Raw genomic sequence first — 25,026 nt, forward strand, 5'->3', positions numbered from 1 at the left:
ACTGATGTAAATGGAAGTTGATGAACTTTGGCCTTTTACGACAAAGACCGCTTTCCTGGAGGCTCCATAATCAGAGCCATCAACCAACTTCCAGAGAAGGGGAAGGAAGGGGAGAGGGAGGGAGAGGAGAGGCAGGGATGTGGTTTCCAACCCCTTCACTGCCACCGCTGGAATAAACCTGGAGTGTGACCATAGCAGAACAGGCTGATCTGCAGCCATGCACCAGCAGTCTCCAAGGAAAGGGACCCCTGACCTATGCATTGCAGGTGGAAAGGCCTTTTCCAATTCCATTTTTACAGAGGCATAGAAACCAATGAAGTATTTTATTAAGTAATTGCAAGCAAGCACTATTCCTGACCTTTAAAGCTATAATAGGTCACAGGGTGGGGTTTTAGGCTGGGTTTCAGGCTGTTCTGCGTTCTGGTAGAGATTTCACATGGGCATATATGACAAATAGTCTTGAGAGCCAATCTTCTTTATGATTCTGCGCTTGGAGTGTAAAACCTCAGGCTGTTATAATAATAGTTCTGTTTCTTTTGTTTGTCAGGCTATTTGCTCCTCATTCCACTTCATTTAAGAGCAGAGAAAAAAGCTGCTGTAAAATCAATACATCTAAGTCTCTCTCATCTTAAGCCCATGTGCACACATACAGACACAGAACAGCACAAGAATTCAGCAGCCATGTCTCAGTAACCGACTTTTGTTTTTGCAACAGTCAGCAGGGCTTCATGTCTTTACCGTTGACTTCAGTGGGGATGAAAACAGGCATAAATTGCATAAACCTTAACCAGGAATCATTGTCTCCTGCAGTGCATAAATAATAATAATGCCACAGAAGTTCAAGTCTGTTAAAATATCAAAATACTGTATTGGAGCTATTTTCATGTGAGTTCAGGAGCAGAATGGTCAATTTTTAAGTAATAGCTTTATAAATTTCAAATGAATGTACCTATTATAACAACAGCCAGCATCCTGTTACACATGAAAGGCTCTGAAATAAAGGATTTTCACAGATTTAAAAGGGACAATGCTGCAATATCATCTAGACAATCCAGGAACCAGTGCAGGAACACTGTCCGCAAGACAATTTTTATTCTCTAAGTTGTAGCTTTGTCTTATTTTCATACCAAGAAATCACAAATCTTCATCTCCATGGGGATAGTGAGAGCCCTCACTGTCAGAAATTGGTTTTCTGGCAGCCAAAATATTCACTGTTCATAATTTCATTTCATTACTTATTAAAGTCAATAATGATACATTATTCCCTTCAGATACTAATAGTAAGTGGATCTGCCTCCTAATTCCTTAGATTAATTCTAAGAAAAAGACTTTTCAACACAGTACAGTTCTGACCCATCAGCTCTCTCCTTTTTCTTCATTTTTGCACTGGAAACACAAAAATTCAGTGATTTCCAAATTTTTTGTGTCATGTACCAATCAGTCCTCCAAATGCATGGCTAGCTGCCAGAAATTTGCTGTGGTTCTGCAGATTGCCTGTGGTCCCTTGCTTCTGGACAATTTATCATGGCCTTGAAGAGTGCTGTATGGGAACAGTTGCAACAGAGAGCTTTTCCTGGTCCAGCTGGAAAACTGCTTCCCACAGCTCCTGTTCAAGCCAGTATGTGCTGATTTCCCACAGGTGACCCTCAAGCTTTGGACTGAGGTTGTGCATGTCCAGTCCACCACCATCCATCCTATAGCAAAAGTGTTCAGAGCTTCTGAGTGTTCTGAGCCTTCTATTCTCCAGCCCCAACTCTCCCAGCCTGTTCCCACAAAGGAGGTTCTCCAGACCTCTGATCATCTTCGTGGCCTCCTCTGAACCTCCTCCAGCTTATGATGGGGGCACAAGAACTCGATGCAGTACTCCAGGTGGGGTCTTACAAGAGCAGAATGGAGAAGCAGAAACCCCTCCCTGTCCTGCTGCTCACATTGCTTTCCATTAGCCCGGCACATGGCTCCCTTCTGGGCTGCCAGTGACCATTGCTGGCTTATGTTATCATCAACTGACAACCCCAAGTCTTGAGACTGTGAGAGTCACCCCCAAACAAAACAGGTCCTGCTCTTAGGAGATTTATCTGTATTTGGAATAGAACAAGATGGGTCAAGTAGGGCTACAGAGCAAGCAAAGGAGCCACAAGAGTTGTCTTGGTATATAGGTAAATACAGAGACACACAGTGTGTTTTACCATGTAGGAGGCAAAAAAGACTTCTGAGAGTGTCTTACTTAGAGACTGGATGTATAGTTTTCTTTTCATGAAGTATAAGACTAGGCCTAGTTAATGACTTAGAAAAATGAAACTATTTCTTGGATCAGTAGTTGTTGTAAGTGCACATAAATACAGCAAATCAGGAAAAAGCACACAAAATGCTAGAATAAATTTATTTTGGCTTGTTTAACAAGACAGCATTAGCGAGATATTATCACTATAATAAAAGTATTATACTTCCTTTGTTACTAGGATTGTTTCATGATCCAGTCCAGTAAATATTAATAGCTTGAATTATGACAAAGCCATTAAAGTATTGCATATGTTTCCAGAGATCTGATTCAATTATGACCCAGAAAGCTTAAGTCTGAACTAATTCACGCTTTTTTGAAATATGTATCATACTTGGAGTGTTTTTCCCACTGGCAGATGTCACAGATATGCACAATTTATGCATGCCAGCTGTGCATAACTTACCTAGATTACCTTTGTGAGTAAACAGTTATCTAACATGAAAATGCAGGGAGACTGTAAAGCGGGGAGTGGGTGAACTTCGGCGGTTCAGCAGCTCAGGAAGGAGAAGTTCAAAAGTTCACATGCATCAATCTAAGACTTTAAAATCAATAAAATTGAACTAGGGAGTTTTCCAATAACAGACTGTCTTCCTAGATTTCTAGCTCATCTGCTCGTGTTTGTATGAAAAATACTGTAACAAACTGGGCTTTGTTTCAGTGCAGGGGCAGGCAATTGCCAGTCTCCCATCCCGTGACATGAGGTATGCAAACATCTGTCAGTGCTTGTGGGAAATAAAGATAGGAGGACCAGGATAAATATATTTGTGTCAAGTAGTTCTTGTGACATTCTCATTTTTCAGAAGCAAAAATCTACTCTGTAGTTTTGTTTTTTCATGATGCAAATTAATTCTGTTATGTTGAGAAGAAAGATGGAAGGTTTTGTTGCAGATACATTGTTATAGAGTTCTTTTGCATTTATAATCTTAGAAAAGTGAGAGTACTTTAATATGTTCATGGGAGAGGGCTGGATTGAAATCATCTTGACAAATGTGGGTTTTTATCTACAATTCAGCCGGTCACTCCAGGCCCCATTTGCAGACAGTGGAAAGAATGAGGTATTTTTAATGATGTGATACATCTCTCCCTAGATGTCTGGAATCAGTGGGATGAATCATGCCCTAAAGTTAGATGAGATGAATTGCATTTCAAGTGTTTAATATGGTTCTGGTTTAATAGTTTGAAAGAATTTTTCTAATAGACCCAGAAGTGTTCAGTAAAAGTGCAGACACTCACATCCACGTTATTTAATCAAATGAATAGCAGTCTTGGACCACTTTTCTCATGAAACCAGGTGATTCTGACTTTATAGAGCCACTTTTAGCATTTTGTGAATATTCTGACAAAAGGAGATCATGGACTGTGATGATCTGCTTCTAATATAGGACATCATTTTCAGAGCTGATGTCCTCAGCTCCCCAGAGCACACACTGCCTCTTAAAGAGTCACAGAATCATAAAATGTTAAGAGTTGGAAGGGACCTTCAATGATCATGTAGTTCAACCTGCCTGCCAAAGCAGGATCACCTAGAGTAGGTCACACAGCCCTGGATGTTTTGCAGGATTGGGCATGAAGAACCCAATTCCTGTGTGTAACACATCACTTTCTCCATTTTCAGGAAGCACATGTACTAAGGAGCCTTAAGTTGTCCTGGCAAGGTATCAGGATCCCAGTGCTTGGGATCAGAGAACTAGAGATAAATTTGAAAGATGTGGGGAGTTGTCCTAAATCCTTTTAACATTGCACTTGTATAAGGAGAAAGGTTTCTCTCTCCAAATGTCCCCCACATTAAGGCCCATGCTGAGAATTCACAATCTGATATATACGTGGGAGAGCTGGAGCATGAAGTGGAGGCTTAACTGTAGAATTAGAGCAACTAGGAAGTGCCATCTGTCACTTAAGAGGTCTTAAGGGTAGTCATGATCAAGGACTGGATGGAAGAGGCCAAATGTCTCAGTTCTTGTAAAACTGGGAGTGAATCTGATTCACTAGGACATATTGTGTGACACAAAGTTTTCCAAAGTCACTTGAGCTAACTGAAAGCTATGGCTGACAAGTACCAAAACAAGTTTGTGGTGTCTGCACTGAAATGTACACAGTAGTCATTGCTTACAATACCTGAGCACTATGCTCCAAAAATAAAAACAAATCTCAGCTCATGAACTGACAGTTTTCCTATAAAACTAGTTACTCATTTGTTTAAAAGTAATGGTTTGGAGCTTGCTTTACATGCTGAGACTCTGGTCTCCAGGAGTCACCTTTCAAACTTTCCTCTGCAATTGAGCAAAACAGACTCTACATCTAATATTCACACAGATTCAGGATAATGGGCTTGCAGAGGAACACCAAATAGTGCAAGGCTTAAGTTAAAACTGTTGAAGTACTCCATTTTCAAAGTACATTTACAGTCCTGGAAGTGATCCTTCTTTGAAGGGACAGGAATTAAATAAATGTCTCATTTTGCAATGGAAGAGTATTTTCTTCCTCAGTATACTAGGAGGAAATTGTAATACTTTTACCTTCTTTTAGAGAAGATGATCTGTCAAAATCAAGTGGGCCTACTGCACCTTTTCCTGCCATGGACTAGTTGATGCTAGCTCATGTGTCTCTGTGATACCTTGTAGAGTACAGCTTTATTAATACTAATGTGAGTTTCAAGGGAATACTGTGGATTGTCTGGCCTTGCCTACAGAAAATAAAGATCAATTCAAATCTCTATTTCTTGAATCCCTTATTGGATGGTAAATAGGCTGTTCTTTGGAGTGGAAATGCAACATTAGAATAATTTTATTTAAATTCAGGCTGTAAATCTTCCATGTGGGCAACATAACCTCAAACAGTTTCACAATTTTGCTCTATATAGTTGTGAAATCAGCCTGAAAATGCATGTTAGCTGGAGCAATGCAATAATGCAGATTTGTAGCTTATATGCTTATAACCATACAGACAGGCATAAGGCATTTTTTCTCCCTCCTAAGTCTGAATATTTTTAAGATTTTTTGACAGCTATGAAATCCTGCTGCAGCAGGATGAATAAAAAGTTGATTTGCTTCTAGTTTACCAGAAGAACTGTCTGTGGCTTTGCAGGAAAAGAATCATAGAATTGTTAGGGTTGGAAGGGACTTCAAGGATCATCTAGTTCCAACCCCCCTGCCATGGGCAGGGACACCTCACACTACAGCTCAGGTTGCTCACAGCCACATCCAGCCTGGCTTTAAAAACCTCCAGGGATGGGGCTTCCACCACCTCCCTGGGCAACCTGTTCCAGTGTCTCACCACCCTCCTGGTGAGGAAAAACTTCTTCCTAACATCCAATCTGAATCTACCCATTTCTAGTTTTTCCATTCTCCCTAGTCCTGTCATTACCTGACACCCTAAAAAATCCCTTAGTGTATCTCCACAGCTGCACTCAATACATTAGATCCTTTCCATATATTTTTTTGTGGCTGTTGAAAGATGTCTGAAAGTACAAATCGGAGTTTAAATCAGCTCAAAACCTGGCAAGATGGATAACAAAGTAAGCTGTTCCTTTATTGCCTCATGGCAAAAGTAGAGTCATAGGTTAGAAGGTGTGAAAATTTGCAGAGCTGCATTTGGAAATCTCTGTGCCCCTTTCTGCTGCACACTGCCGAGCTGTAGGGCTTTTGTCCAAATGACTTGTCTGGCAGAAGCTCACTTGAATTACAGCTCACAAAACATGTAAGTGTGTTCAGAGAAGAGATATACTCTGTGTACAGCAGGATGTTGTGTATTTGTCACGTAAGAATGAATTAAAATGGCTTGAACAAACAAGTAGAAAATACAGAATATTTAACTACCTGTTATAATTTCAGAAATAATTGTTACTTGCCATTGAATTCTGAAGAATATGAAGGGTTTTTCTAAAAAGAAAAGCTATGGAAAACATCATATTCTCTCTTAAATTCTGCAGGCTTTACATTTAAATAGAGTATAGTTCTGCAGTGCAGAACTTTATGAAATGACATTTGTTTCTTGATTCCATAAGACGTAAAATGTGACTGTATATTGCAGCTGTTATTCCCGCTGGTGTAACCTACTGAAGTGATTAATAAAGATTGCCATGCATCATTCTCTAACAGTGCTACAGGCAGTACTGTAAATCGTTTACTGCATAGACCTCTCAAACAAATGTTTGACAAAGGAGGGGAGGATGTTAAAGATTAAATTGACTGTGCTGTACATCAAGCAAGACATTTACAGTCATTGCCATATTAGTAGTCAGGCCGTATCCACTTTTAAACCTACAGTAGGAATTGTTACTTTTCCAGAAAATACTTACAGTGCCATGTACTTTCAGCTATGCTTACTATGAGCCCTGCTTGGCTTGTACTAAAGTGCAAGAGCAACAAGATTCTTTCTTTCATTACTTTCAGAGATATACTCTATGACGGGTTGATTTCTTCCTTTGTGAACTGTAAAATATATATGCTCATAAAATAAATTTTTGAATGTTATAAGGGGTCTCCAATAAACAAGGACTGCCAATATTCAGAAAGCGACAGGTAGAAAGGTGCTGACTTTTTGTTGTGAAAGTCATCACCTGTATGCATTAAGGAAATTAATTTTATTTAATAAGAAAACGAGAGAGTCCTGTCCATTCCCAGGAACTGGCTTTCACGCTCTTCAACCTATGGTTGCAAATCAACAGAATCAAGGACAGGAGTGCATTTTTTCCTGTACTTAAAAGCTACTTTCATAGGAGCCACAGAGGTAGAAGCTGACCCTACATCTACTGAGTTCCTTATTGCAACCAAATAAAAGCTAACTGTTGTGGAACCTGTATATTCCTGAGAATTCTTATATGAAGCTGCAATAGGTGTGTTGTGCTTTGTGTTATTGTCGACAGTGTTTGCAAACTTTCTAAGAGTAGGGCAATCAAACCAATTTTTTTAAACAATTTAAGAAGTAATATGGATGTTTTAACCAAACTTTGTGGAATGCAAGACGTTCCTTTGACACTGACAAGCATTAAAGTAAGCCCTGGACCTGCTTAGCTTAGTAGACATTAAGGTTTTAGGAGGTTTTGAAGACCCTTTGTGTGATTGAGTCACACAAGTATTTTAAGCAAATTTTAAACTCAGTATTCTTCCCTTCAGATTACTTTCCTTATGAAGTAAGCAAGAGTTCTGAATTCATCTATTCTTGGGCAAGATTAAATTCTACTAATAAAGTGTTTTAGGAAAGAGTTGGCACTAGCATCCAAAATAATTTATCTGAATCTTCTCCAAATACAAAAGCACATGGATAGTTTGCCAAAGTTATAAATTGCAACTGGCTATTTAAAATACTAAACTTCTTATGTCTTCAATTAGGAAATGTCAAGAAATAGAGTCAACTTATTTTTAATTTTCAAAATTTGGCTCCAAAGCAATTCATTAATTTTTTTTGGAGGGTTTTTTTGTTTTGTTTTGTGGTTTTTGGTGGTGGTGTTGCTTGTGTTGTTTTCTAGACATATGCAGTTCTAGATGCAGTGTGTCCTCACAACCAGAAGGAAGGAGGATAGGTTCTGGCAACCTGGGCAAGGTGCACAGTAGGATGTGAGATCTCAGAAATGTCGCAAGGAGCATGGGGACAAGGCAAGTCTGCCTGTGCTGTCTGATCAGGCTGACAGCATGTCCTGTCCAGTATGATGATGAAGTCCAACTGTCACTTTGTAGCCCTGGGATTGCTTGTTCTTATTTTTCTCCATGGGAACTCTACCTGCTTCAGTTTGCTTCTCATGGGTACACTGGTGCAAGAGGAATGCCTACTTCAAGTCATTTTTTTTCTCATATCCCTACATTCCCTGCACAGAAGGCTTTGTGAGAAAATGAATGGCCTGAGAGTCACAACACCAATTATAAACCCGTTACTGCTCATAATAGTTAGCTTTTATAATCCTTTGTCATGCCATGGGTTTTAGGGAAGCCTTTGAAGAGCAACCATAATGGTTTTGCTACATACTTGTCCAAAGGATGTCTTTTCTGTGAAGGTTTTCTTTTTGGGGTATTATTATTATTAAGCCATTCTTTGCTTGTACTGAAGTATGAGATCAGTGATTGTCTTTCATTACTCTTGTATTGTTGCAAATGATGCTTTGCACTGTATCTCTTACAGTATTTTAACTCATTGCAGGAGGACTCTGCCCAGGGTCTAACGATCCGTGTCTGGAGAAGCCATGTCCAGGGGACATGCAGTGTGTGGGGTATGAAGCTAACCGGAGGCCATTCATCTGCCAGTGCCCACCAGGAAAGCTTGGCGAATGTTCAGGTGTCTATCACAGCAGTAAGGGGGGGAATACTTGAACATCAGATTGCTGCCATTCTCATTTTGTAGGTAGAGGTGCCACTGAAGTTGATAGAAGATGTACTACCTAACCCTTCTTACTACTGGCAATTAGTGTATCTATTTATAAGCCCTGTAAAATGCTTGTCTTCACAGCTCTGGGGCTATATGAAAACTGTGATCCAGTTTCTGTTGTGAAATTCCCACTGACTTGGTTGAATCCCAGATCAGTAAAACAGGCTGCTAAGAAAACAGGACTTTTCCTAGGGACTGTTATGCCAGATGTTTTCCTGCTATGGGCAAAGGCCTATAATTAACTCTTCTGCTTACTATTTAGATTATTGGAATTCCAATCTTTATTAATGAAAACACTACACCACCCCAAAAAGAAAAATTGAGGACATTTGTGAGTTCTCTGCAGCTGTGTTGTTTCCTAGGATATAAAGAGCCAGGTGGAAAGCCGATGAATTGGAGCTTTCTGTTTACTTCAGTGAATCCAGGGCTGCATGACAGAGGACATGTGCTATTTCTTTGCTGAAAACAAAGCAGATACTGAGCTGTATCACTGTGGTCCTGGGCAATGGTTGCAGGGAACTCATTGAAAGGGTTTGATTGGTGTATTCTCACATCTAACATTATACCCATCAATTCAACTGCCTGATGTATAGTTACGATCATCGCTGACTCTCTGTTATCTCTGAGGCAAGATAGGTGCCTCCAGGGGTGTATTAAATGTACATTAAAAATGCTGAATACTTGGGGAAATATCTTTCTTTTAATATAAGCAGGGAGAAACAAAACTTCCCTTCATCTTCTGAAAAATACTTTAAAAAAAAAATTCATAGTTGTTTTTTTTTTGTAGTTCCAGCTTTTGTGGGCTTTTTCATCAAAATCGAGTTTTATTTATTTCTTCCTGGTCACTCTCATTAGCTCTAAGAAGTCGTTAATTAACTTGACAGTTGAGGAATTATTTCATGTGTCACTAAAAGAACATGTTTGTTTTGAAAATGGTTATTTCAGGCCACACTTCCCTTAGCTTTGCTGGGAATAGCTACATTAAGTACCGGGTTTCTGAAAATAGCAAGAAAGAGGAATTCAAGTTGGCTCTCCGTCTGCGAACCCTGCAAAGCAATGGGATTATAATGTACACCAGAGCGAATCCCTGCATAATTCTGAAGGTAATCAAAATAGCTTATCTTTTCCACAGTTGTTTTTCTTGATTATATGTTGGTTATATGTTTTCTGTTGGCTCCTGGTTTGGGGAATACTATTCTCGTTTCAGCAGTAGATTGAGAAGATGAAGTCTGATCTGTTTCATGCTTACAGGGGAAAACAACAATTTTGAAAATGGCAGCAAGAACAGTAAAAAAAAAAAGGCAGCTTGTTAGTGGTACTTGGAAAATACTCTATTGGGTGCTGTTCATTATAAGAACATTATGTTTGTCTGCATGCAGGAGCCAGTCTGTGTAAGATGTAAGATTTGGCTATTTATATGACCATATAGTCAAAATTATGTATGCTGAAATAGCTGTTCTTCCTCTGTGTCCATGCCTGTGGTTAAAGGATATGCTCTCACTGCTGTTAATTCAAAAAAACCAAGTGCTTAGAACACATCTCTTACTGAATGTGAAGATTTCTGCACACTGTGAATTAAGATTATTTGTTTGGTGTAGTTAGAGATAGTCAATCAGTATTTAGTTGATAAGATCTCTATGCATTTTTGTTATTTTTGTCCTTTCTGTGGAAAGGCAAATATCTGCTGAATGGGAAGGGAATGAGTGAGTGGTAGGCTCATCCAAGAGCCTATATGCATAGTATTTCAGCTAGAGCCTCTAAGGTACATGAAGACACTGAGTTTTGTAATTTGGCCACATCCCATAATGCAGCAGTGGGAGAAATGGCAAGAGAGCCTTTTGTGTCTATATTTGCTATCTTTAGTGTTCTTTTGGCTGAATGCTTAGGTAATGTTAAAATGGCTAAATTAGTTATTAATGGCCAACAAATATCTTCAGAGCTGTTGTACTGAAATATTTCATGAGCAGCAGCACTGTCTGTTATTCACTGGGGACTCTCAGCATAGCTCTCATTTGTACAAGACAAACTCTGTTTTGACGCACATAAAAATGCATAGTTTGAATCTTTCAGTATACTTTTTCGTTCACAAAACCAAAACAAACTTTTAGGCTTGATGATCTTTGAAGTCTTCATCATAGTTGCTCTTAGCATATATCAGCAGGGAATGTTTGCAATTCTGCAGTTTTGAAAAATGCTTGGAAAAAAACAAACGACCCTGCTGGAAGGTGCCACTTGAAAACAGTAGCAGATGATACAGAGGCAGAGTGAAGTGGAGTTGCAGTGATGATAGGATATTTTTTTGTTTGTTTGTTTAGTGTGTAAAACTCATGATTAAGGAGTACAGCAGGTCAAGTATTAGGCCACTGAGTGGAAATCTCCAGTTGAAGCTGGGAAATTTTGCCACCAAAATAGAAAATTTCATTCTAGTACAAAAAAAAGAAAAAAAGAGCACTTCATTGCAGTCACTTGTGCTGTTTTTGTTGCGAGATAGGAATTATGTGTTTTCAGTCACCACTTCAAACAATCACCTAACCATTATGGTTTAAAAGATACTGGGGGGGAAAAATAGTAGTTACAGGAGCAGTAGCAAGAGCTGTGGTTACACTACTCTCATCTCAGAGGTCAACCTCTGTCATGCTCTGTTGTGCTTCCTACCTCTAAGAATTTTCAACTCTGAAACCATCTCATGCAGGTTGATTAGAGAACTTCAGATTATTAGAGAACTTCAGACGCAGCTGCCACTTCACATGTCCAATGAGTGAGGTCCAGAGTCATGTATGGATACAAAGACTCCGCTTTCTCCCACGCATTATGCAGGGAATGACACTGGGAATTCCCCACTCAGAGCCTCACGCTTGGCTTTTAGGTAGGGTAGAATTTACTCTTGTTCTGTGTACATCCTTTTCCCAGGCCCTGAGCTTCTATGAGCATAGGGTTTAAAGAAAAGTAAAACATTACATTAAGCATATTTTTTGAAGAAAAGGCATCACTTAAAAGATCAGAAATTGCTAGAGTTTCATCTGTGAAGGTTGTTTAGTGGAGAAATGTCAGACTAAGGTCTTACAAAAGTGCCTCTATGGGCAGACAAATAGCATTATGCTCTAGGGATATAGCCGTAGTAGGTCTCTACAGGGATAGCAGTTGACTCATGAACTGCACTGTAGGGATTCCTAACTCAGATATTTTTAAGCAAGTTACCCTTAGACTTTCTAAGCATATAGTGTTTTTTCATTTGTAAACCAGAGATAAAGCCTTTTTCTTTTTTCTTTTTAACCAGGTATGTATGTTGTGAGATAGGGAGGTACTCCAAAATGAGGCCATTAAGTAGATTAATTAGAGGTCTATAAACGTGAAGTTGTTATCATTTGTGCATTGCTTTCAATTAAATTAAACATGAAGAGAAGCTTTCCAAATAGAGGATAAAGGATGGGATCCTGTGCTCTTTTGAGCACTCTGGCATCTCTCCAACAAAGCACTTAATCACTTGCTTAACTTCCTGCATTTGAAGGCAGTTGGAACTACTCACCTGCCTTAATTTTAAGCATGTACTTAAATATCTGTTGGATTAGCACCAGAGGGCCCAACACCATCACTGAGCAGCAAAGGAAGGCAGAGGTGGAAGAAATTTAGACTCACCACACAGTATGAGCCCATGGGAGAATGGGCAGAAAATGCCACCCCTGTTGAGGCATATAGTGACGTTGATTGTTTTGAAGCAAGTCTCCCCTATCAAAGTCTATTTAAAAATTAATGCTGTAATATGGTTTTCAGTGTTTAAATGACCAGCTTACTTTTGGGAGCCCATACATTTGTGATAACTCCAGGGATGGAAATACTGCATAATCATAACACAGCATCCTTGGATGAATAATCAATTCCATAGAGCAAACTGCTTCTCTACTACTTTGCTGAGAGCCTACCAGCTCTGCTGTATTGATACAATATAATAAGGGTGTTATTTATTCAGCTGTTTCAAATAAAGCAACTCATCCATTGATTTTGAGAGGTTGGCCATTTGTTTTTTTTTTTAGCTGCTTGCTCTTGCTTTTAAGACAACTGGAGCAAAATGAGATGCAGATCGATGACCTTTTTTGCTTTCCTTTGATGAGAATACATGTGCCAAAAACCAGTATCACCATTTCCTTTTTGCTATGTAGCATCTCTTTGGGAAAAGTAAGATTTAGCGATTTAGAGCATTACAAGACTATTGCAGAGGAGCATTCTATAATTTATTTCATTGTGCTTTTTAAAGGAATATAATAGGATTCAACTTAGTTTGCAAAATTATAAGGAATAAAAAAGGTGAAGAAAGGCTTTCCCATCATGCCACAAATATAGATGTCAAATGGTAAAAGGCAAGCATATGCTCTTCCATCCAGACAGCTAATGTGAAACTTTGCATGGCTTAGTTAAGTGTATATTATACATTTTAATGCATTACTGCTGTGTGGCTTATGCTGGGTAAGACTGAAGCTTGGATATGATCCCAGCTATGGCTGGAGTTGAAACAAGGAATATTTTAATTAAATACACTGTTTTACACAAATGAACCTGAAATGTAATTTGGCTAACAAAGTATTTCCCCAGATAGATGAGCAGACAGCATGCTGTATCCGTGGTGTGTGACTGCAGATGGACCGTGTGAGCCGAAGGTGGTCTCTGAAGAACCATTTGATCATTTTATTACTTATGTTGATACACAAATATGGATGTTAGCCAAACATCTTAGCCAGGCTAATATTCTAATATAATTTACAATATGTCTTTGGCTCCATTTTGCTCATTGAATGAAAATGTTGAAATGTAACAGATTGCATCAGCTTTTGGAGCCTTCTCTGTTCTTTGTACTTCTCTACAGGTGAGAATTGTTGTATCTGTACAACCATATATGCTTAAGTATGCATTAACCTCACTGTCCTAGTAGTTACAATTGGAGGTATTGTAACTAAGCCCAGAAAGCTCTAAGAGGTGGAAGCTTGGTGGGAATTTTCTGCTCAGCTAGAATGAAGCAGTGTCTCGCTGGTTTCATCTTGGTGCAGAGATGCTCTGCTGGCACCGTGGGCTGCACTGGGGAGGAGCTGCAGAATTTGCAGATGGAGTAACTCAGACTCTGCTGTGTAGCATCACGTAGGTGAAAACAAAAGCAGTGCCACACCTTCAGTCCTGAACTGAGACTCTCATACTACCAGCTCTCAAACAGACCAGTCATACCACTGCATAACTGCTGAGCCTGGACATTAGCTGTTCATTGTATTTCCATACTATTTGCTTGGATGTACCTCATTTAGTAAGAAGTTCACTTGAAGTTCAGCCTTTTTTGGTGCCAGGCTATAATCAAAGATCCTTCTCTTGAGGATTGAATGGTGTCCTTGAAATCACAGTGGTTACAAGGAATCATGGGGACACCAGGGATTAATTGATGAATCAAAGATCTATGGTTGAATTCTCCATGCTTAGGAGTAGAGATGCCATTTTGCCTTCTTGAATGGAGGACTCTCCTCCTCCCTGCCCAGACATTCTCCAGCTACTAAGTAGGCAGGACAGGAGCCCTTTGCAGCACTTGCTCCTCACCAGCTGTTCACAGATTCACAGATTGCAATTGGGTTGGAAAGGAGTCTCCTCCTCCTCCTAGAGGCATGGGGCCATCAGGGGGCAAATATTTCCTCCCTCTACATCAATGTCTGTGACCACCTGATTAATGAAAGCACCTTTATGGTCCCATTGCTAGAGGTATCCGGGCATGTCAGAGTCTTTAATGTATGTATCCATAAAGCAGTAGTGTGAGGTAGGGAAATGACGTTATCCTTCTTTTACTGATGGAGACCTGGAACTAATGGCTTGCTTGAGATCTCAGAGGAAGAGTGCTGCAGAGTGTGGGTTCCCATGCATATCTATCATATCTTAGGCTAGTACTGTAAGCATGTAAGTATCAGAGCATCCTTTCCATCTTTCACTCTAGCCTGAGGTGGGATTTACTAAAGCATTTTTAATAAAGGAAAGGAAGCCTAGCCTTTCATATAGTATGTATTTACTGTGCACATCAAATCATCTGCTAGTAAAAAGAACTAAAAAGCGGATGAGAAAGATGTAAAAAACATATTTTAATGGCAAGTCTTTCAGATCATCGTTTCCCACATACAAGTGGTGTAATATTTATCCCAGGTGCTCATACGTGATGTTGTATTTATAAAGATAATTGGAAAAGCATGTTCTGTGAGTAAGGATAATAGACATGCAGGCAGTAGGTCCTTCAGGGTATAAGTAGTCTTAGGGGAAGTTTATGTATATTATACACAGTCAGAACAGTTTCCATAGGCAAAAGCCTTTTGAACAAGAAGCAGGTTAACTGTTTATCTGATGATGGCTGGTTTTTGCAGTTTAATATGTTGGCATGTATTTTTCTGTTTGATTTGTATTCATGTTGAGCTAGACCACACTTTCTGAGCAGTGACTTCAAGGTTTGTGGGCTGTTTTGTTGCACACAGAGAAATGAAAATATTACTCCATCTTTGGAGAGAAATCAGCTCAGTTTATCAGGGCATCTTGTGTACAGAAACTATTTCTGAGCAGGTGCTTTAATAGGTCAAATGGTAATTTGCAGAAATAGTTTACAGCTGAGTTTTGAGTCCTGTAAGAAAAGATTTTTTTAATTCAAAATGATCCAGACTTGTTTTTCTAGACATGCATTGGCCTTTTTTGTTTGAGCTATAGTGAGTACCAAGGAATATCCATTCCATGAGCATGTTGTATTACAATCATATATCTCATTTCTTCTCAGTTTTCATTCTTAGCGGTCAAGGACTTCAGAATAGTCCCCTGCCCATAGCAGGGTCTAATTTCTTCCTCCTCTGCCTCCTTCTGTGTGTGCATCCCTCTAACATGCTTCATGCCTTGCAGACTCAGTAGGCAACTGGAATTAACAGGGAGCTTGTCACATGCTTAACATCATTCTGTATGGTGGAACAATGTGATTTACACCTCAACTGCCCAGTCTGACTTGGCTTGTGGTTACAGCCCAGTTCAAGTTCAGCTGTTAAAGAGAAAGAAGAAGGAAGTACATAATCAAGAGAACTCAAGATTTTATCCTTAGCTTTTCTCTAGATGGTTTTCCGAACCTTCAAGGACAAGAAAATGCAGATAATGACTTGACAGCCTAGTCTGCTTCTGTTAGATTAACAGCATTCTATTTACCTTCAAGCCACATCAGAAAGACAGACAGAGAAGAATTTGAGCACCAGTTCAGACTCCTCTCAAGGGATGTCTCAAGCTAACAAAGTTTTAATTGATTATTCATGTCAGAAATGGCCAAAAATGGCCAGAGACAATGAACAGAATGCAGCATCTTGATATCTGCATCAGCCATGCTAGTTCAGCAGGCTACCAAAGCTTTGCATGGGTTCTTGCATTGACATCTATGGCAACTCAGCTCCACTGGCAAGAGAGCAGTAGGGTTGTGTTATGGATAAACCAATGAGAGTACAGCGTGTGCTGCAGGGAAGGACGAAAAAGGACACAGTGCCTGAACTTTTCAGGGGGATAAATAATGGAACAGAACTGTCTTGAGATGAGGTTTGCAGAAATAAATACTTCGTAGAGTATGACATAAAGGTAAAATAATTGCAGAGCTTTCAGAGAGCTTGAATCCAATTAATGTGTCATAAGAAATTATATCCAGCCTTGTCAGCCTTTTTAAACGTATCTGCCATCTGTTAGAGAAACCTAAAATTTTTGAGTAAACTGCTAATCAGGAAAGCAGCGCTTCGTACCTATTCCCTCACTGCACACTCCCTGCCTCAGCAAGCTAGCACAGATTTGCCCATTATGAGGACTTTAGGTGGGTGAGGGACAGGAAGGAGAATGAGAAATCCTAACAATCCCTCTAAAACCATGAACCCAGCTTAAATATGAGGAAAGGAAGAAAAGAGCCATCTTACGTCTTCTATGACGTGTACACAGAGCAGTTGTTGCAGTGTCCTCAGAAAAGAACTGACTTAAGCAGGATCTTATTGTTGTACTTCAAGAAACTGAACTTTATGGCACTTAGGGACAATTCCAGACCTTGTTGAGATGTGCCAAAAGGTTACAGAGATACAGGATGTGTACATGAGCAGAGCACCTAACATCCCTAGCTGAAAGCAGTGGTGGTTCATTTTGCCATAAGTTTCTCTCACTCAGAGGTGGTCCCTTGCCCTGTCTGTCCTTTTGGTATCAATCATGTAAGCAGAATCACAGTGCATGGGTGTATGGTGGGACTTGCTCAGAGAAGTGGTGGGCTTGCAGCCCAGAAAGCCAACCAGCTCCTGGGCTGCAGCAAGAGAAGTGTGGCCAGCAGGTCAAGGGAGGTGATTCTCCCCCTCTACTCAGCTCTGCTGAGACCCCATCTGGAGTACTGCGTCCAGTTCTGGAGCCCCTATTACAAGAGGGATCTGGACATGCTGGAATGTGTCCAGAGGAGGGCCACCAGGATGATCAGAGGGCTGGAGCACCTCTCCTATGAGGACAGACTGAAAGAGTTGGGGCTGTGCAGTCTGGAGAAGAGAAGGCTCTGAGGTGACCTTATTGTGGCCTTCCAGTATCTGAAGGGAACCTACAAGAAAGCTGGGGAGGGACTTTTTAGGCTATCAGGTAGTGATAGGACTAGGGGGAATGGAATAAAGCTGGAAGTGGGGAGATTCAGGCTGGACGTGAGGAAGAAGTTCTTCCCCATGAGAGTGGTGAGAGCCTGGAATGGGTTGTCCAGGGAGGTGGTTGAGGCCCCATCCCTGGAGGTGTTTAAGGCCAGGCTGGATGAGGCTCTGGCCAGGCTGATGTAGTGTGAGGTGTCCCTGCCCATGGCAGGCGGGTTGGAACTAGATGATCCTTGTGGTCCCTTCCCACCCTGACTGATTCTATGATTCTATGATTCTAAACATCACTACTCAGCATTGGAGCCAAGAGCGGAACAAGGGTGCTCCAGCCCATGCCCAGTTCAATGAGACATATCATTATCCCAGCCCTCAGGTGTGCTCTGTATCTAAATTCTTCTAAATCTTCAGTTTTCTGCAGTAATCGGCATTGCATAAATTCAAAGCAAGCTGATATTTGTCACCTCGCTTTGTGTGTGTGTGTGTTTGTTGTTTTCTTTTTTATTTTTTCTGATGATAAAGGCACACTTTTGGTATTTTAGTGCTGTGTAGGAGAGCAGCTTTAGCACTGAATGGAATCTAGAAGTCTTCTGTGTTTCCAGTCTTCCATGAGAGGATATTACAAGATAGTTGAATACCCGAAGCTCTTTGATCTCTGTTTTCTGCCTGCAGATTGTCGATGGCAAACTCTGGTTCCAGCTGGACTGTGGAAGTGGCCCAGGAATCCTGGGAATTTCAGGCAGGGCCGTTAACGATGGAAGCTGGCATTCCGTCTTCCTGGAGCTGAATCGCAATTTCACCAGCTTGTCCCTTGACGACAGCTACGTGGAGCGCCGCAAAGCCCCCCTCTATTTCCAGACTCTCAGCACAGATAGCTCCGTCTACTTCGGCGCCCAGGTCCAAGTGGATAACGTCCGCAGCCTTACTGACAAGAGGACAACGCAGGTTTTGAGCGGCTTTCAGGGCTGCCTGGATTCCGTTGTCCTAAATAACAACGAGCTGCCGCTCCAAAACAAGCGCAGCAGCTTTGCCGAGGTGGTCGGTCTGACCGAGTTGAAGCTTGGCTGCGTCCTCTACCCCGATGCCTGCGAGAGGCAGCCCTGCCAGAACGGCGGCACTTGTACCAGCGTGCCATCTGGTGGTAAAGGTTTTGCATTACTTTCCGCCTTTCCCAGTTCCCTCGGTAATTTATTGCCAGAGATGGTTTTATGCAGCAACGTGCTTGAAAAAATCTCAGGAACTCTATAAAACTCTGATAGGTATTGCAAATTGTGTAAAAGCTGTTTGCTCTATAAATAACAGTGAAATGGTGCCCCTTCTCATTGCATTAGAGTTACAGGAGGAAATTGATTTATTGGCTGTTAGAATAATCCTATTTCTATAGAAACCAATAGAATTACAATTACTGTAATGCTCAGCTGGACTTTTTTAGGACCCATTTACAGGAAGGGTCTATACAAAGATGGTGATTTCAAATGTCCATCACAGCTGCAGCAGCACTGGTGCCTGCATTGGTTTCTGAAGCTGTCACAAATAATTACTGAGCTGTCCACAAACACCTTGGTGCTTTTGCGAGTGAGTAATTTGATTACATGTCTGCATGGAAAATAGCAAGTTCACCCCATTATAAACCTTCTCAGAAGTGTATTTTACAGCTTCCTTGGAGGTCTGAGTGCTTCAAGGTCTAAGTAATATTATCCAAAGTTTATAGGGCATTGATTTAAACTGTGCTCGTGATGGAGTTTCCTATCCAGTGGTTAGATGGTGCCTTGTGTGATTTGGTGCCAGTGACTTACCACACAGTAATGCAGTGCACAAGTTAACCAGACCATAAGAGCAGTCAGCATCTTAGTAAGGAAAAAAAAATGGCATTAGTAGGACATTTCCTTAGGGCTGGTCTCTCTCTCTGCAGTGCCCTTTCCAGTTCCATATATAGCAGGCAGCATTGCTTACCTTTTCTGGCAGACTGAAACTTCCTTTGAAAAGAAGCACGCTTAACAAAGAGATATTCTTCTAGAACTTTCCATCCACTTATTGTCAGTGGTTTTGGATCCCCAGGGAAGTTCCAATTTACCTCTTTTTCTAGGGATCATTTTAATCACTTTTCCAGAGCTTTTTTTTGCTTTAATGTGCCCATGCAGTTCCCTTTCACCCACAATTATTGTTTCTAGTTTTCATTATTTTAAGCCTTGTTCTCATATTTTGTTTCTAACTCCCCTCCTCCACATAGATTTTTCTAAACTTTAGGAACTTCCTAAACTTCTGAACAGTTTAGTTCTCAAGGCTGAAATCTGGTGAGATGTGTCAAGCAGAAGTTTCTCATCTGGATAACCCTGCCCTTGCAGAGTAAGCCCTGATGATGTGGATTTTTTGATGCTGAGCTATCTCATCTAGCATGTCCTCTGGATCCTTCACTTTGATTCAGCCACTTCTCCCATGCCAGGGCAAATTACGTGTCAGGGATGCTATCGGCTTGCTGTCAGTGGAAGGAGGCAGGAGGAGAGTCGGGAGGAATGAAGCACAGTGCTAGCAACCCAGGATGTGATGTGCATATTCAGAATAGTGTTGTTGATTGTGTCTGTCATTAAGGGCAAGAAGAAAAAAGTGCTGGCACAACAAGGGCAAAAGAAAATCTTTCTGAGGAAGAAGGATACTGCAGCCGCTGAGAGAATTGCTAAGCTAGGTTATTTGAGTCCCCAGGATATATGTCTGTAATATGTATATGAACGTAGTGTGGCTTTGATTTGAACTCTGTACTTAATAGACAAGATTAACCATTTTCCTAGCATCCCAGGTACCATGAGAACAGCTCCTTCTATTGCTTTTATTTGAGTCTATTTACAATAGTGCTCAGCAATCTCATGATGAGTAAATTGAAACCTTTCTAACCAAACACTTTACGGTAATCTTTTTTTTTCCAGTGCCATGTGCATGCCAATTCAAACTGAGGGGAGGTGTGAGGTGGGGGAGACAGAGGCAGTTCTGAAGACTGGACCTGTTTTATTACTGGAATGGCACGCACCATTTTCATGTCAACATAATTCACTGCTGGAAAGCAGTCAGGGAACTGGCTTAACTTGCCTGCGTTCCTGCCGCGGCGAGGGGGCACATGCCCTGCAGGGATGTTTCAGCTGCCTGCCGTTAAAAAATCTGTTTGCTGTTTTCACTGCTTCAGCAGTGTATGTAAATAAAGGATTGTTATGAAGCTGTAATTCCAGTGCAATTGGCCCTGACTCTATGTCAGTGACTCTGCACCCTAGCCTGCAAGGAGAAGGCATGGACATGTTTGTTTCCACCAAGCAAAGTGTTTCTGTCCTCCATATGCAAAAGGGCCACGTAATTCAATTCCATAGAGTGGAGAGCTCAGCAGTATGGCAAATGCTAGTTATGGAGCCACAAATTACAGCCTTTAAGAATCATCAACCATTGTATTTGCTGACATAGATGTTAGCAGATGATTTTCATTTTAAATAGGGGGGAAAAAAGTAGTAGCTCTTCATTTTTTATCTTAAGAAAGAAAAAGGGCAGCTTTTTTCTTTTGTTTGGTGGGAAGAAGTGTTCAAGAAGATACTGTGCAAAGATCCTGTACCCACTCCTAGGGCATAGGGACATGGTTTAGTGCTGACCCTTCAGTGCTGGGTTGAGGGTTGGACTGGATGATCTTTGAGATCTCTTTCAACTGCATGAATTCTTTGATTCAATATCATTAGAGCCTCTTGGCTAATATTTTCTATCATACTGTCCTTCTATAAAAGTTTGTGGAGAATAATGTGCCTTTTCCTGAACAGAAAACAATTAGCATATGATAGAATTTGTTTTAATAATAAATCCTCTAGTTTGAATTCTACTGAGCAGATTTCATATACTGTTAACATCCTTTTACTTAAAAAAACCCTGCTGTGCTTTACAAGAAAATTAAGAGAGAGAAAAAGAAAGCTCAGATTTATAGCTAACTTTATAAGAAAATACCCAAGCAAAGGTTATCCAAGCTTATAATATGAAAGAGTTGCTGGCTACATGCCAGAAATCAAAGGGGCCATGTCTAATTTACATATAATTTTCATAAATTGGTCATCTCAAACACAAACCTCCATAATAGTATTCCTGTTGTGAGATCTTCCTTTCAACAGAAATGCCTACTGCCCTGTTCACCATTAATAAAAAGCTGCCTCTGATTACCTTCTACTTCATCCTGCAGTTATGGGAACAGGGTAGTGTTATGGCCCTGTTTGGGGAATTGCTAAAGTGATGCTTTGTATGCTGTTAGTGTCTGTGTGGGTAAATTCACAGTGACTTTGAGGTGCTTGGCTCAAGAGCAGTGCTGTGCATGGGCTGCACAGAGCTTGTCACTGGTGGCAAAGGTATTGCCCCAAAAGGAGAGTTGGCACAGGGGTAGTTCACCTGTGCTGGCCCTTTCTGTCTGACCTCTCTGCATGTTGAACAGAAGGACTAAATAGGGATCTTAGCCTGCAGAAGAAAGCATAGATAGCTATAGATAGATGTTCTGAGACATCACTGAGAATACAGAAAAATCTCTCTGCTTTCAAAATGTGCTTTGTGGGTCAGCAGAAAGCAAACATGACATGAACCTTTACTTGCACACATTTGTGTACCCACAGATCTAAACTAAGTCTTGTGTCAGCCATGTATGCCCAACATTGTCATAGAATCATAGAATCTTTGAATACTTTGGGTTGGAAGGGACCTTTAAAGGTCATCTAGTGCAGCCTCCTGTGCAATGCTCAGGGGTGGCTTTCACTCTTTTCATTCATCGACTTGACCTTGAATGTTTCTGGGGATGGGATGTCTACTCTTTCTATGGGCAATGTTCCAGTGTTTCACCACCCTCATTGTAAAATATTTCTTCATTGTATGTAGTCTAATTCTATCCTCTTTTAGTTTTAAACCATTACCTCTTCTTTGGTTGACACAAACCCTACTAAAAAGTCTGTTCCCAGCTTATATGTCTCCTTTAAGTACTGAAAGGTTAAATAAGGTCTCCCCAGAGCCTTCTCTTCTCCAGACTGAATAACCCCAATTCTTTCAGTCTTTTATCATAGAACATGGGGTCCTCCTCTGGACCTTCTCCAACAGATCCATGTCTTTCCCATTCTGAGGACTACAGTGCTGCATGCAGTACTCCAGGTGGGGTCTCACAAGAGCAGAGTAGAGGGGCAGAATTGCCTCCCTTGACCTGCTGGCCACATTGCTTTTGATACAGCCCAGGATACATCAGTGGCTGGGTACTGTTTGTACAGGGACCTCATGGGGAGATCCTATGCATGCTTAAAAAGGGCTAGAAAAGGCAAGCAAGCATTGACTAGATCTGACAGCTCAGGAAACTGCTAAAGTGTAGAACTTTAGTTTCTTGGAAGACGCTGAAAACCACAGCCCTGAAATATGGGCGACATTCTTGCAAACTTTTCAATCCCTACCCATAAGTATGGGTCAGTAAAGCTATTTTTAAAGAAAGTTGTTAGCATTTTGAAACCTGACAAACAGCATGACTTTCAGAAACAGAAAAACTGAAAAATTCAACAAGGCATTTAAAGAGTGGTTACACTATAAGCTGCTGAATCTGAGGTCTTAAAATGGGAAATGTCACACGACCTTCGTAAGAGAGTGGTATTACCAGGTCTGCCAATAGTAAATGTATGTTTATCTGCATGAATAACAGCATAAGCAATCACAGCAATAGAAAGCTTTACTGTAATCAAATCCAAACACTGCACCAAACTTTTCAACCCAGAGAGAAACCTCATGTTTGTGAAGCCTGCAATTGTAAGTATAGTTACTTCCTTTTAATTTGATCAGTCCTATAGACATCTGGCTTTGATTGAAGTAAATGGCTTATATGAGTAGGCAATTTTATTTGAACATGAAGCATTTGAGCAGAAATATCTACTGAGTCAAGAGCTGTGGGCAGAGTGTGAGGACAGAAGTCATTGCTTTCCCCCTCCTCATTTTTAATTCTTTTGTTTGTTTTTTTTTTCTTTTATTTCTTCATGAACAGACTTAAAATCCAAATAATGGAAAATATGCAACCTGGCACTTAGGAGGTGGTTTTAAATTGTGTTTTAAAGCATGTTGGCAAGATTAGCACATGGGTGTTTTTGAGGATTATGTGGTTCATAAAAATGACATTAGGGGAAAATGGGCATATTAACACCATAGTCATGAACTGAGCTGGTTGTACTTATGTTCTCGACCTTGATTTTACACACACACAAGCAAACCACTGTGCTGCAATGTGAGTGTACCAAAGGCACATCAGTTAATTTTCAAAAGCTCTTTACAAATTTGGGAGGTTTAATATTTTTTATGGCTATGCTTTTAGGCATCTGGATTTAAATTCCCACTTTCAAATCACATACACAGCAACCCTTTCATGAAAAGCACTGGTTTAACAAAGACTGAGATTCATTTTCAACTAGTGGCAAGAGGAAATTACCTGTTTAAAGATAGATAAAGTAAATCTGAAGTGGCAGGAATATGTATGTCTGAAGAACACAGAGTTCTTGAAGGTTGCCTGAAACATCCCAAATTACAAATGCTAGGAGAGATCCTCTTCACCTTCAGTTCTGATCATGTTAACTTGCCATGAAAAACCATATGAGCAGGGTCAAGGGCAGGTCTATTGCTGGACACTGAATTTGTCAGGTCTAGCTGCACAGCAGGGAAAGAAACTACATGGGGAGATCAAATGCAAAAGCCAAAGCACATAACAGATAAAAGCCAGCTCCTCTTGTATGTGATAGAAACAGGAGCATACACATGTTCACAGAAAGAATTGGCAGCAGTTGGGAGCATCCTCTTTATTAAAGCCAAGTAAACCTGAGGATAGACAGACATTCAGATGCTCAGGCTGGGAATGCTACCAACGGAGACGCTTGCTGCATAGCAGCATCCCATCTGCTGATGGCACCATGCCTGCCTTGCACCACTGTCTCTGCTTATTAAGTGCCAAGGAAACATAGGTATAGGCAGGAAGCCTGTGTAGTGTCCTCACTTACAGCATGTTGCTCTTCAGTAAAGTCTGGGCTGAAACATCCCTTTTCCTCTGGACGGAGACATGCCAGCAAGGCAGGAAGAAAACCTGCTGGAGGCTAAGTGGGAGGGTGAGACTCAGCTACATAAACGGGACTCATATTAGTTCAGGACCATGAAAGAGGTCTTATAAAAAATTGAGAAAGCCCGAGACAATGTGTAAGCAGGGGAGAGCTATGTCTGCATATTGGTTTAGGTCACAAATGAGCTTTAGTGTGAATTTGCTGATCATCCTCTCTCACTGCTTTCTGTCTCCTGTTGTGGAGAGGTGAGATCTCAGAGGATGGGACCCAGGCTTCCCTCTGCTTGGTGCTGAGCTGGAAAATGTTGCACTAGGAGTGCAGCTAATGTGGTCCTGAAGTTCTGAAATGTGTGTGGTGAGGATACTGGATTCTCAGCACCAACTGTTTTGCTCCACGGCCCCCCTGGTTGCTCCACAGGGCTTGCTGATGTAGATACAGCCTGAATGGGCTATATTGTTGCTCACAAATCGTTGTTGCTCTTAGGTCAGCTCTTGGTAGAGGCAATTGTGGCACATGCTGAGGGTGTTGTGATCCCACCCCAGCAGCATTGCAGATGCGTTTAGCAGAGCTTTCATTTCCACTGGTTCCCTCTGAAGAAATACAGTGGTGGACATCGCAATGTTTGATACCTTGGGGAATACAGATCAACATTTTTCAGCATCAGTGAATATGAAATATTATGCTCTGTCTTGGA

At 40.8% G+C, this 25,026-nt stretch overlaps 1 protein-coding gene across 3 annotated transcripts in view; it reads left to right on the plus strand.

Annotated features, from left to right (window-relative positions):
* The window catches only part of FAT3 (FAT atypical cadherin 3), a 329,724-nt gene that overhangs the window by 288,876 nt on the left and 15,822 nt on the right, over positions 1-25,026 (plus strand). For all 3 annotated transcript variants that reach the window (XM_054382510.1, XM_054382519.1, XM_054382527.1), the window contains 3 exons: positions 8,414-8,548; positions 9,584-9,741; positions 17,935-18,403. In XM_054382510.1, the coding sequence (XP_054238485.1) occupies positions 8,414-8,548; positions 9,584-9,741; positions 17,935-18,403 (762 nt within the window). The remainder of the gene's footprint in view (positions 1-8,413; positions 8,549-9,583; positions 9,742-17,934; positions 18,404-25,026) is intronic.

Source organism: Indicator indicator, chromosome 1 (assembly GCF_027791375.1).
Source record: "Indicator indicator isolate 239-I01 chromosome 1, UM_Iind_1.1, whole genome shotgun sequence".
In the NCBI taxonomy this organism is placed as follows: domain Eukaryota; kingdom Metazoa; phylum Chordata; class Aves; order Piciformes; family Indicatoridae; genus Indicator; species Indicator indicator.